The 12,746-nt window shown below is 42.9% G+C and overlaps 1 protein-coding gene across 2 annotated transcripts; it reads left to right on the top strand.

Moving 5' to 3' along the window:
- Positions 1–476: 476 nt before the first annotated feature.
- On the top strand, positions 477–11,859 carry tnfaip3 (tumor necrosis factor, alpha-induced protein 3). Of its 2 annotated transcripts, none has more exons than XM_042010540.1 (9): positions 477–735; positions 2,146–2,541; positions 5,937–6,127; positions 6,338–6,479; positions 6,735–6,905; positions 7,011–7,191; positions 7,432–8,414; positions 8,620–8,825; positions 8,954–11,859. In XM_042010540.1, exons 2-9 carry the CDS (start codon positions 2,235–2,237, stop codon positions 9,233–9,235), a joined length of 2,463 nt encoding a protein of 820 aa, XP_041866474.1. In that variant the 5' UTR covers positions 477–735; positions 2,146–2,234; the 3' UTR covers positions 9,236–11,859. The 2 variants fall into 2 exon arrangements, with proteins under 2 accessions (XP_041866474.1, XP_041866475.1); XM_042010541.1 differs by lacking the exon at positions 477–735 and adding an exon at positions 1,426–1,774.
- The last annotated feature ends 887 nt before the right edge of the window (positions 11,860–12,746 follow it).

The raw sequence follows: 12,746 nt of genomic DNA, 5'->3' as shown, positions 1-12,746 counted from the left end.
TGACTTCAGCATGATAGCAGAAACAGTGTTTTTTATTATTTAAATTTTCCCTTAAGTGTCTAATCCCTCTGAGCACTAGTAAAACATTTTCCAAACAGTCAAAGCAGTAACACATCATTATTCCAAAAGCTGTAGTCATCTTCTTTAAATACTCAAATAAACTCATATACATGCAGTCAACAAGTCAATACCGGCTTCTTATAAATGATGAGTTTTTCTTTCGTTTTCCTGAGTCATTTGCTGATTCTGGTCTCAGAGCAGGTTAATGATTTATTTCTGAGGCTGTCTCATGAAATAGAGTATGACGCGACCTGTCTGTCTTCTTCACTGACGCTCCTTTGTGCTCAGTAGGTGGGGTATGCATTTCAGTATTGAGTCAGACAGATTGAGGCCCCCTGGCGGCACAAAGCTGCAACTACATTAGATTGTGACAGAGAGAGACAGCGAGAGAGAGAGAGAGAGAGAGAGAGAGAGAGAGAGAGGAAAAATGGGTGGAAAGTCCCCGTGTGGAAATCCCCTTGACTTTTTCCTTTTTTTACAAACTAGCGTTAGCCGACGTGTGTAGTCTTTTGAAAGGCTTCGCAAGCTCGAGGGCTCTGAAACAGATCTGATACTGATGGAAAGAGAAGGTTGAATGGCGCCGAGGACCGCTGCGGTGAGGCTGACTGAAGTGGCTGAGAGAGGACTAGCCTGAGCATCCGGGAGGCTTTGTTATTACCCCGACATATTACACAGGTAAACTACCAGTCTTCTCTCCGCGTAGACAACATTTTCCACCAAGGGGGTAAGACTTTACTGGGTTCATCACGCTCGGGCCTTGAGTATTGTATGGTCGTGTTTCTGGGGACATGGAGGAAGCGTGAAGCCTGCTCACGACAGTGGCTTTGACAGCCATTGTTTACAAAGACGTCACCCTCAAGCGGCTAACATGGCATTTAAATAGCCAAATGTAGCATTGGCGCCAGTGAGCTGTATCAATACGCGAATGAACGCTGCATTGTTTCAAATGTAGTTGTCATTGTAATTACGTAAGCCTTTAACGTCAGCAAAGTCAACTGTTATTGTGTTTTTTGTGTAGCCAGTTATCCTACACTGCAACGTTTACCGCCGTCTGTCTGCCTAAAGTCTGTCCGCTGTGACAGCACGCTACACCGACGTTTGGTGTCCACATGCTCCCTGACATCCATCCAGAGGTCTTTTGTCTGGTCCTTCAAGAAGTGACTAACCCTTTCGTATGGCCTGCTCAGTTGTTGCACCTGCTGCTCTTTTGGGTAGTGAAACCAGCAGAAGCTCCTTATTTGGGTGTTTTATGAACTTTAACTGAATCCACTGCGTCACTGTCAGCTAATAAACAATTTAAAGGATGATGTCGATGGAAGTTTAAAAGTCAGCAAAACTCCAGGCTTACTTGCTGACCATCACTTTCTACTTTGAGCTAGCAATGACCTGAAGCTCTCCGTTTTGGTTGAAATGCGCCTTTAAAGCCTTTGTGGATTAACTTTCTCCAGCCTTTCTAGCGGTGGATCTGTGATCATTAGTGGAGGCTGTAGCTCATGCTGGTGACATTTCTGTGAAGCTGTTAAGATAACCATGATGAACCTGTGCTAACACCTTGATTATTCTTTGCAATCACCCTCTGCCTTTCAACAAAATCTTGATTCAGGTTGACAGCTGGTGAGGTGTTATCTATGGAGGGGAGCTTGTGACCTTCCCAATAGCCTGGGGAACACTGGGCAGCCTGTGGTGAATGTCTGGAAAACACCAGTTTATTGTTGTAAGGCTTTGAGCTCAGTGGGACAGTGGGGTACCCTGTTGGGAGGAAATATCAAAACTCATAAAGACAAAAAACAGAATTAGAAGAGCACACAAGAATACAAAGCTGTCTTTGTGTTTAGCATGTAATTTGGCCTAGCAGAATCTCCAGTGAAAAAGCACCAAAAAAAAAAAAAACCCTCCACAGTGGAATGAGTGATCCAGTGTGATGGGTGGTTTCCCAAACAGACTGTGAATTAAGTTGTGTCTTGAGTCTCAATTAATAAGATAGGGGAATCTCCACCGAATATTTCCCATAAGTCCCACCAGTCTATTCTTTTCTACTGCTCTGTGCTGTAAAATAAAATACCTTCTCCCGTTCTTTCTGTCCAGTGTCCAAGTCGTTCGGTCATCACCGGTTGGTGCCTCCTCCTTTCCTCCTCTTCCTCCCCTCCTTCCATTCTACCGGCCAGCCATCCGCCATGTCGCAAGGTCAGAACTTCCTCCCCAAATTCCTGTTTGTCTCCAACCTTCTGAAAGCCGTGAAGATCCGTCAGCGAGTGCCCAACGACGTAGTGAAGCCCGGCACCAGCGGCGGCCTCATGCACCACCTCCGGGGAATGCATCGCTACACGCTGGAGATGATCGCCATGAACCACTTCCCCCAGGCCTTCAGGGAGGTAGTTCAAGCCGCCATCTTGGACCGAGCCATGCAGGCCTCATTGGAGCAAGAGAAGAAGCTGAACTGGTGCCGAGAGTTGAAGAAGATGGTGCCCTTACGTACCAATGGTAAGAAACATCTGAGTGATGTGTAAGAACTGTGTTGGAGTCTTCTGTATACTTGATGTCTGTGATTTACTTCTTTTTGGGTGAAGTTTTATGAAGTTAGGAATATTTATTTAGGTTTTTGGATACTTAACGCTGTTTACATTTGTGCTTTTTAAGTATTCATGGAATAAAATGAAGTGCAGCTGGAGTGGAACTTGAACAACTCGACTGACTAGTTACAGAGCTGGAGCAAAACTTATCCTTCTTAATTTTTAGGAACTGTAGAGATCTTAATTGGACCCTGCAGAGGATGTGCGTTGCTTTTGTTTCATTTTCTATGACAGAGAAGGTATATATTTCTGAGTCAGGGGTATTTGATATGTAAATTCTGAGATGCCATTACTCACTAGTAGGGTTACTGTAAATGACAACAATCGAGGTGTACTGGTTCCGCTTTCACACAGACTCATTTAGCAGCCCTGCTGGTTTTACCACGCCGAGTTTTGAGTTCAGCCGACCCGCTGCTAAGTCATGTTTTCTGTTACGTGGATGTTGTAACATGGGAACATCCCAGAGTAGGCAAACATGCAAGCAGAGGTCTGAGGGCTTCTGATTGTTAATCTGTACTGGGAAATTAGATGGCGTCACACTCAGCTTTGTAGTTTACTGTTGAGGGTGTTTCAGAGTATTTCCACTTTTTTTTCACAACTTTATGGGTTTGCCCCCCTACTTTTATGTGTAGGTATGTATTTGGAACATGAAGTCAATAATGTTTTTTTTTTTTTTTTAATATTATTGAGCTACTTACGCTCCCCACCTCCCCAACTGAAGTCTGCGCTCATGTATTTGTGTCTTGTTCAGTCAGTTGTTACCAAAACTTTTGTCTGTTTTGCTGTAACAAATCTCATGTGCACTTCTATTTTGAAGTAAGTTGAGGGGACAGTAATAATTAAAGAGAATTATTGACTGAACCATTCCCAAGAGAAAGAGGAAAGTTTGTCTTCAACATGTGAGTTTCCAGTGAAAATAGTTTCTTTATTTCTTATTTGAGAAATTCCTAAATCGACCTCATTTCAGAATTTACTTTGAAGTGTTACTGGATGGATGAGGAAGTGACTGGATGTTTTGTGATAGGGTCCATAGAAATTCCGAAGTTAGTAATAATTCAATGAGTTACGGTAACTCTCACTGGGGAATAGTTCCTCTTCAGAAAGACCCCTCAATAATGACAAACTCATCTGACTTCCAGTGCCGGTAAACTGCATGGAATTTCCTGTCTTGCTTAGATGATGTCATAAAGACGAGACAGAATTTAGAGCCGGATTGTCTAACTCTAAAGGACCCAGACGTGACTTTGAGCAGAGGACGAACAACACACACACATACACACAGAGGACTGACTGCTGCTGAGTCACCGGAGCTCAGCAGACACACATAAAAACGAAAAACGTGAGAGACAAAGTCTGTTAGAGAACATCCAACATCATCTGAGACTTAAATTTGCTCCCATTATCTGTGTGCTCTTCCGAAAGATTTAAACCTTGAGAGGTTCAAGACTTAAGAAGGAGAAATAACCATCTTTAAAAGAAAACAAAGCTTGATAAAATGTTCACCCCAATTAAAATATCAGGGTCATATCCGTTTCCTGTTTCCCACCCTGGCAAAGTAATGCGTCATTTGAATTTAGTGGGTCCTCTGTCTTGAATGTCTAGTAAACATCCGAGGGTTTTTCCCAAACAGCATCCCATGTCTGTCATGTGTCGCCGTCACGCAGGATTGGTTCAGCTACAACACACTGACTCCACATACTCTTAAAGCAAAGCCATGCACACACATCTGTAGTGTTGCCATATAAGAGTTCAACAGATTTCAGGTGTTTTTTTATGCTACATTGTTTTGGCATTAAATAATCCTTTCTATTCACTCTTAATGTTTGACTCACTCTGTTTGACTCACTTTGAACAAAGACTGAAGGCCTCGCCTGGATGGGCAACAAAATAGAGTTAAGTCAGGTGCTGCACTGATGTGTTTTACAGGAAGTACCTCAATTTGTCACAGAGGAAGTGTCTATATTCAGACGGACGGGACCATCCGACCAGCTTTCATCTTTAGTCGCCAGGCACCTCAATTCAGGGTCACATGTCTGCGTGTTTTATGTGATGTGGAAGCGAGTCTGCATGTGGACATTTGAGTCTGTGTGCATGTATCTCTGTTCAGGATCCTTTTCTCACTAGAGAGCTGCAAATTTTATGTTTTTGTTGAATGATGCAAGAGCACCGAAATGCAACAACAGCTTGCTAGTCTGAAATAGAAATTGATGTTTTTTTTTAACTTTGTGTACAGTGGGATGTTCCTTTAGCTGAGTGAAAACAAGTGTATCTCACATTAGTCATCTCGCAGCACAGAAAATGTTATTTTGAGAAACTGATCACAGCTTGGCCTCAGGCACACTTACCTCAAAGCAACAATTTTTTAGGATATTTACTGTGGAAGCTAACCAGTTTGTTTAAATTATTTTTTTTTTCTTGTACAGGGGTTACAGCTTGTACACAAACAATTCCTTTAAAAATCTGAACATTTCAGTTTTAGGTAACATTACTATGTAGAAAAGGTCTGCGTGTTTTCTTCTCCTGTTAGAAGAGGTAGACAAACTTTTCACTTTACACTACCTGTGTATCCTCTGTATGTTTTCACACATTATCTCAATGCCTTTTAATCATAGACGTTATCAGCAGCGATAGTAGTTAAAAGTCTCACATTCCATCTTGCCAAAGTCACGCCCCATGTGGAAAGTACAGGACCAACTGAGTAGCACTGATGAGCTGGGATCTAAGGAGATCACATACATAAACACACACACACACAGAAAAAAGCAGAAGTTAGCACAGGGAAATTCCTGTCTTTAGTGTGACAGCAGGGTTTTTCAGGGCTGCACACATTGACAAATATGGGCTCTCATGTTTCACAATGAGAAAAAGACCCTGCACTGCCGAAGGAGACTAAATAAAATTCCAGGGCTTTTAGCTGTTAAAGCACACATACACACACACACAACTTTTTATTTTTTGGGAACAGTGAGCAAAACATAAACAAACCTCTTTTCTTATATAAATATATAAAACAATTTTCTATGGAGATTTTGGTTGGAAATTTTAAAAATGAAGCTTCGTCAACAGCTTGTGTGTGTGTGTTTTTCCCCCACATATGACGGTCATATAATAATCCATAAAACACATAACGTGACAATTGGCCTGATGGTCTGGAAATCCCCAGATTTAAGTTGAACTTGATTGTGCGCACACAGCAGTTGTCCGCAGTGTATGCTGAATCTGCACACGCTTGCACAACTTTAGAACTTTGTATCCCATGTGCACTGTCAGCTATCAACTGCTCGTCTCCTCTGTGTGTGTCTACAGGAGATGGGAACTGTTTGCTTCATGCGACCTCACAGTACATGCTAGGTGTTCAGGATACAGACCTGGTGCTTCGGAAAGCTCTCCACAGTGTTCTAAAAGAGACAGATACTGGAGTGTTTAAAGCTCGCTTCCAGGCAGAACTGCTGCAGTCCCAGGAATTCACCCAGACTGGACTCCGATACACCACCATGGTATGAAGACCAGGCTTATTTCCACGTTAAAACTCTTACTTTGTATTACGGAGCTGCTTGACAGCAGATGCTTCATCAACAAGATAACAGTTTCAACCTTGCAAACATGCGCTTACATTCCCCTTTTTTTCTTACCTTTGTAGTGGTTAAAGAAATGATTTTACACAACTGTTTGATTTTACTAGCTATTTCTGTGTGTGTTTGTCCTAGAACTGGGAGGAGGAGTGGGATAAGATTGTGAAGATGGCATCTCCAGTCTCTAGTAGCAATGGTCTCCAGTTTGACTCTCTGGAGGACATTCACATCTTCATCCTCTCCAACATTCTCCGTAGACCCATCATTGTCATCGCAGGTACTAACTTTTATTATTATATCTCTCAAAACATTGTTTTGTCAATTATTTTAAGAGTCTTTGTAGTGTTTGACTTCTTTATACCACATCCTGTCTTTTATAATTGGCTGTTAAGCTTTGTCTTAAGCTTTCTTAAGTATTTGGGAACTTCTAAAACGTGCTTTAAGATAGTTTTTAAGATGGTTATGATCAGGGCATTTTTGAAAATAAAAAGTATCTCTAAAGATTTTTTTTTTTTTTCTTCTTCTTCAACAGACCAGGTTGTCAGGAGTATGAAATCTGGCTCCTCAATCTCTCCTCTGAATGTGGGTGGAATTTATCTGCCTCTACATTGGCCACCATCAGAGTGCTACAAATACCCCATCGTGCTCGGCTATGACTCCCAACACTTTGCACCTCTCATCACCATAAAAGACAGTGGTCCAGGTAGGAGACGCGGTTGTTTTATTACTAAGATTCACAAACAGGGAATTTTTCTCTTGAATTTAGTGTCCATCTAACATCTTGATCTGAACTGATTTTTTTTTCCAGAAATCCGAGCAGTACCGCTGATTAACCCGAGGCGAGTGGGCTTTGAGGAGCTGAAGGTTCACTTCCTGATGGAGAAAGAGCAGCAACAGAAAGAGAGACTTCTCAATGATTACCTGCAGCTGATGGAGATCCCTGTGATTGGCTTGGGTCACGAAGCCACAATGATCATGAAAGCTGCTCGGTACCTATAGTTTATAAGTTCTTTTCTCTGAATTGATGTTATTCCTTAGTATAGATCAGAACTGAAGAATCTTTTTTTTTTTTTTTTTTTTTGGTTGATGATTTCAGACTTTGCTGACACAACTTCCCGAAACTTCATTAGTTAAATTCAGTCTTGAGTGTACTAAGAAAAAAATTTTTTTTAAAAAGCAAGGCATAAATTATTGAACGAATTATTGAAAATTATTGTCTCTATTCTAAGACTGGATGAGGGGAACCTTCCTGAAGACATGAACCTGATGGAGGACTACTTGCAGCTTGTCAACCACGAGTACCAGCGCTGGCAGGAGGATAAAGAGCAGGCATGGGCCGCCCAGCCACAGCGCCCACCACCATTCTCCGTCTCCCAGCTCTCCCTCATTGAGATCCGATGTGCCACACCACGCTGCACCTTCTACGTCTCTGTGGACACTCAGCCTCATTGCCATGAGTGCTTTGAGAAGCGACAAGCCACCACAGGTGGAGGAACGAGGATAGAAGGTGTGGTTCAGACCAAGGGAGCAGGTGTGCAAGGGGTGATGGGTGGATCAGAGACTGAGGTGAGCTCCAGAGGAGCCCGAAGCAGCAGCCCCCCATGCTCTTCCTCTGGGAGAGGGGTGGTGTTATCCAGCTCTGCTCCACCCACTGCTCCCAGCCTCAGCCTATACAGTGAAACTCATGCCATGAAGTGCAAGACACCTGGCTGCCTCTTCACCCTCATTGTAGAACACGATGGACTTTGTGAGCGCTGCTTTATCTCCAGGCAGAACCATGGACCTTCTACGACAGGAACCGCTGCTAGTGGACTCCCAGGCTCCAATGGGGGGCCTGTTGTCCCCCACCCAACCCAGCGCTCTGGTTGGACCCAGTGGGGGGGTTGTGACACAGAGACAGAGCGATGCAGCATGTGCAGACAGGAAGCGTTCAGGATATTCAATGGTTTGTGTCCGTCCTGCATGCAAAGACAGCTAGTTACAGAGAGGGGTGAGCCACAGCAGAACAACCCCAGGACTGAAGCCTCATCCTCTGCTTGGAGCCAGGCCAGAGACACTGAGCGGCCGTGCCTCACCCTAACTCCAGCACACCCGTCAGCCTGGCAGACCCCTCTGGCCCGGCTTTGTAAAAGAACAGGCTGCCAGTTCTTTGGGACGCCAGAAAAGTTGGGTTTCTGCACTATTTGCTATGTAGACTATCAGACCAACCACCGTAAGTACTAAAAAACAAAACTGCAAAACTTCTGTCATTTTAGTTTTATTTAGACATGAAAAATTAAATTTATTTGTTATTGAAATGTTGTTAGTTTTTTTTTTTTTTTACTTTTTAAAAATTGCTTTTCATGTTTAAGTGACACTCAATATTTCTTTGCTCAAAGGTCGAATCATATGCTTATGTTGACCACTGTCTGTTCCAGACTTGACTCCTCCCCCTGCCCCTGTTCAGAACCGGCATGGTTTGGAAACAGGTTTCCAGAATGCCACGCGGTGTCGTGGGCCTGGATGTGGTGCACTTGGCAAGGCAATGCTGGAGGGCTACTGTGATAAGTGCTACGTTAAAGAGCAAAGTGCACGGCTCAACCAAGTGGCACATCGCACACCACAATCCCCTCCTCTGGTCATGGTAGGTGTCTGCTATACTTCTTCCTTGCTCTGCTTTACTGCTTTTCTTTGATGTTTTTTCATTGCTCACCTTCCATTATGGTTACCTCTCAGTTACTAACTGACTTTTCCCCTCTTCCTACTTTTAAGCGTGACCGAGCAGCCAAACCCAGATCTTCGCAACAATCCCAGACCCAGAGCCAGACTCAGTGCCGACGGAGTGGCTGCAGCAACGTGTCTCCGGGCTGCACAGACCTCTGCCCAGAGTGCCACACACGTGGCCAGGGCAGGGAAGCAGGCAGGCGGGCGCAGGCGCCCAAGGAGAAGTCTAAGCAGCGGTGCAGGACGCAGGGCTGTGACCACTATGCCAACCAAGAGAAACAGGGCTACTGCAATGAGTGTGACCACTTCAAACAGATTTACCGCGGCTGACCGGACGCTCGCCACCACATATGGTGACGATGACAACGCATCGCTAGAGCTGCTGCCACCGCTCTGCTGTGGGCTCCCCATGCCAGTCAATGCACCTCTGATACTAACTAACTAACCAACTAACTAGCTAGTGACTTACTAGTAACCTTATGGCCTGAAAATCAACCCCTCCCCCATGTAGAATGTGAAGAGAGCGTGTGTACATGGGGGGGTGATGAATGTGTGTGTGTTCGCAGTAGACATGGCCTCCTGAATACCTCTTTGTGCAATTATTATCATCTGATTTGCCGTGGGCTCTTAGACGGTGAGAGGTTTGGCTATATGTCAGAGCAACTGACTTAACTCTTGTGTACAATATGTATTTAGAGGTACGTAGTGAATCATGCCGGACAAAATGATTGTATGTTGACATAACAAGAAGCATCTGACATTGCTTTCTAGACCACAGCCAAGGATTTATACCCCCATCTGTCCGTATTGTCTGTCTGTCTTACCCATCTGTGTATCTTTCTGCCTGTCTGTCTAGCATTTACTCTGTAGGGTGAAGGATGCATTAGATGGGCGAGGCCAGCAACAAATCTGGGGAAGTAGTAAGCAGAAGTGAAGCAAACTGGGCCAAAGCAAAGCAAGTGAAGCACTTAAAATGAAGTCTAATGATATTCACTGTTGTTTAGCTTAGCTCTCCCAAGTCTCTCATTTATGTACTCTTTACATAAAGAGGCTCTTGCCATCAGTATTGTAATATTCTACAAATTTAATTTTCCTCCATTAGTTAACAGAAATGTAAGTTTATGTTTTCAGGCAAGTCATCTTTAGTGTTGTCACTTTTCTAAGTTAATGTAAATTGCTTGATATGGAAAGTAAAAACAAACCATGTGTCTAAATGATGCAAGACAGACAGGGCAGGCCCCTGCTAGTTTTGGTGCTACATGTACAGAAACACAAGCCTCTCCATTGTAGCCAACATGCTGGTGGTGTCAGCAGCCAGAAGGCAGAGAACACAGTAAAGACAGAACTCACCCTCTTTCTATTTCTCCTTTCCTTCCTCTAATTTCCCCTTTTTTTCAAAACAGATCTGTTGCCTTGGACATTGTTTTCATGTTTACTTACTACTTAAGCACCTAGAAATGCATATAAGACATGCGCACGCATTCCTGCACATGCACATACAAATGTAGTTTTGTCAGTCCTGCAGAAAGGGATTGGCAATAACAAGAACTTATGAGAATGCGACAACACATCAGTCTGCATAGTTATCCACCCACCACACAACACATTTGCACACATGTAACCACAGCTCTTTGAGATTGTATGCCCTCACCTGAGCCTGAGGTGAGGTGTAGCTAAACAAACCTGTAAAAAGAGATGCATTCCTCTTTGCTCCACCTGACTGGATGTGCCAAGGCGACAATTTCAAAACTTCATAGAGCAATCCCATTGCCTGCTTTGGCTTATCTTGTTTATCTGAATGTGTTTTGTGCTGTTTCTGTAACAGCACAGTATTGGGGCTGATCCTCGATAAGTTTTGCCTTTAAGTAGTAATGAAATTCTATGGACCAGAGGAGCCTGATCAGTGATTATGTATCAGTGCTCCTACCTTTAAAATGCTTTTGTGAATATGGATCTTGATCCATATTGTAGGACCTTCCAACCCGATGCCTCATCTTCAACATACACACACAATGCACAGATGTGACAAAAAAAACTGACATTCCTGTTTTCTTTTGTTGGTTTTGGATTTATTTTTTTTGTGCTTTTTTGATATATTTGTTTCTGTTTTTTTTTTCCAAAAGTTGAAAACAAACAAAAAAAGTGCCATCAATTGCCAAACAGTTGTTGTTACCTCCTTAAAATGGCCAGCCTGGGTTTTTCAAGACTTTTGTAAGTGCCATGGATAGACATCTACGGTTCTGTGAAAACCATGCATTAGAGCTTATCAGGACCATCATCACTGAAAATCCCCAAATGGAAAATATCTTCATTTCAAATATGAAGAAATATTTACCTACCGAGATAACCTAAAGCATAAGACTTTTATCAGATCAACTCAAAAGTGATAACCACATCAGCAGCTATTCCCCTCAGATCACTGATAAACACACCCTCTGCTGTAGATGTCCATCTGTGGCTTCAGTCAGAAACAACAAACAGGCTCTTGGTCTGCCTTTTCATTCAACTGTATCTAAAGCTGTCAGGCCAGCCCACATGCCGACGGCCTGTGCGTAGATATCTGTGTGCTTTAATCACCTCTAGATGAACCTTAATCAATTAAAGGCCAATTAGTGGTCAAGCTCATCAGGACCCTTTGGGGGACTCTGGCTGAGTTTGGCAGGGATGGAGATCATATAAGTTGCACATGACTTGTCTAAGCTGCTGAGGCATTTAGGAATGGCACTCTGACTTGTGGAGGGACATTCCAAAAGTAGGAGGAGCATCGGCTTGAGAGCAGAAGGTGCAACAAAACATGCAAATGGTGTGGAAGTTTCTTTTGACAATAGGGTATTGTATGAAAAAAAACTGTTTTTATTTGTTAAGTATTTATTAATATCAAGATATCTGTATTGTGTGATCCAATAATTATTTATATGTCGTCCTGAAATGAATTATTTTTATTAAGAAACTGACTGATGTGGTTCTTGTCTCTAGTTATTGTGTGTATGTGTGTGTGTGTGTGTACTTGCATGGCTGTCTTTAAGAGGTTTCGGTCAGCTGTTTTTTACTAAATAAGTAAAACTTTGGGAAATACATTATATTTAATGAAACCTCTGCAAAGATAACCATACAAATGTGTGTGAGGCACAGCATTGCACTCTTCTTGTAGCATTGCACAAGACTAGTGCTTTTTAGTAGAAATAAACACTTGCATACTGTTGGCGCAGAATCCATCTCCAGACTGGAAAGTGTTGTGGGTACTGCAAAAGCAAGCAGATAACATTACTGAGGCCTAGTTTAGATGTGGTAGTGTGCACCATTTACCCATTTGTTTAACTGGGTTAGCTCTTTATTCTTCCCTCTACCTCTGTTGTTCCTTTCTGTTTTGTTTTTACAAATTTCCATGTATAAAGATTTAAATCATTAGGTTTATCCTAGGTGATTTTTCAAGGCTATTGTTAAACTGTTATAATAATAGTAATTTAAAAAAGGGAACCTCCACCTCTCACAGTTCAAAAAAGAAAACTTACCTCAGCTTTGTCAGTCGAGTGGGAGGGGGGAGTTTAGAGTGAGGGGTGATATGGCAGTTGCAGGTGGGGAATGGCAGGCTACAGGAGGGATGAGGTGACATTTAGAAAGTGTGGGACTGAGAGGTTGTGCGTGGGCTTCAGATGATGGGTTCATGTGGTTTCCTGGAAATACCCCTGCATGCAAAATCATCTGACAAGAAGCCAGACAGAGTTTTACTTGAGTATGTTTCAAAAGCCTGTCGTTAACCAACAGGTGATGGAGTTGACATGATGAATGGTTAAAAGGTGATGGATGGTTAAAATGAGTATGAAGACATATACAATTAGAC

This window comes from Melanotaenia boesemani, chromosome 16, assembly GCF_017639745.1.
Source record: "Melanotaenia boesemani isolate fMelBoe1 chromosome 16, fMelBoe1.pri, whole genome shotgun sequence".
NCBI classification, from domain to species: Eukaryota; Metazoa; Chordata; class Actinopteri; order Atheriniformes; family Melanotaeniidae; genus Melanotaenia; species Melanotaenia boesemani.
This window is presented reverse-complemented; position numbering and strand designations above follow the sequence as displayed.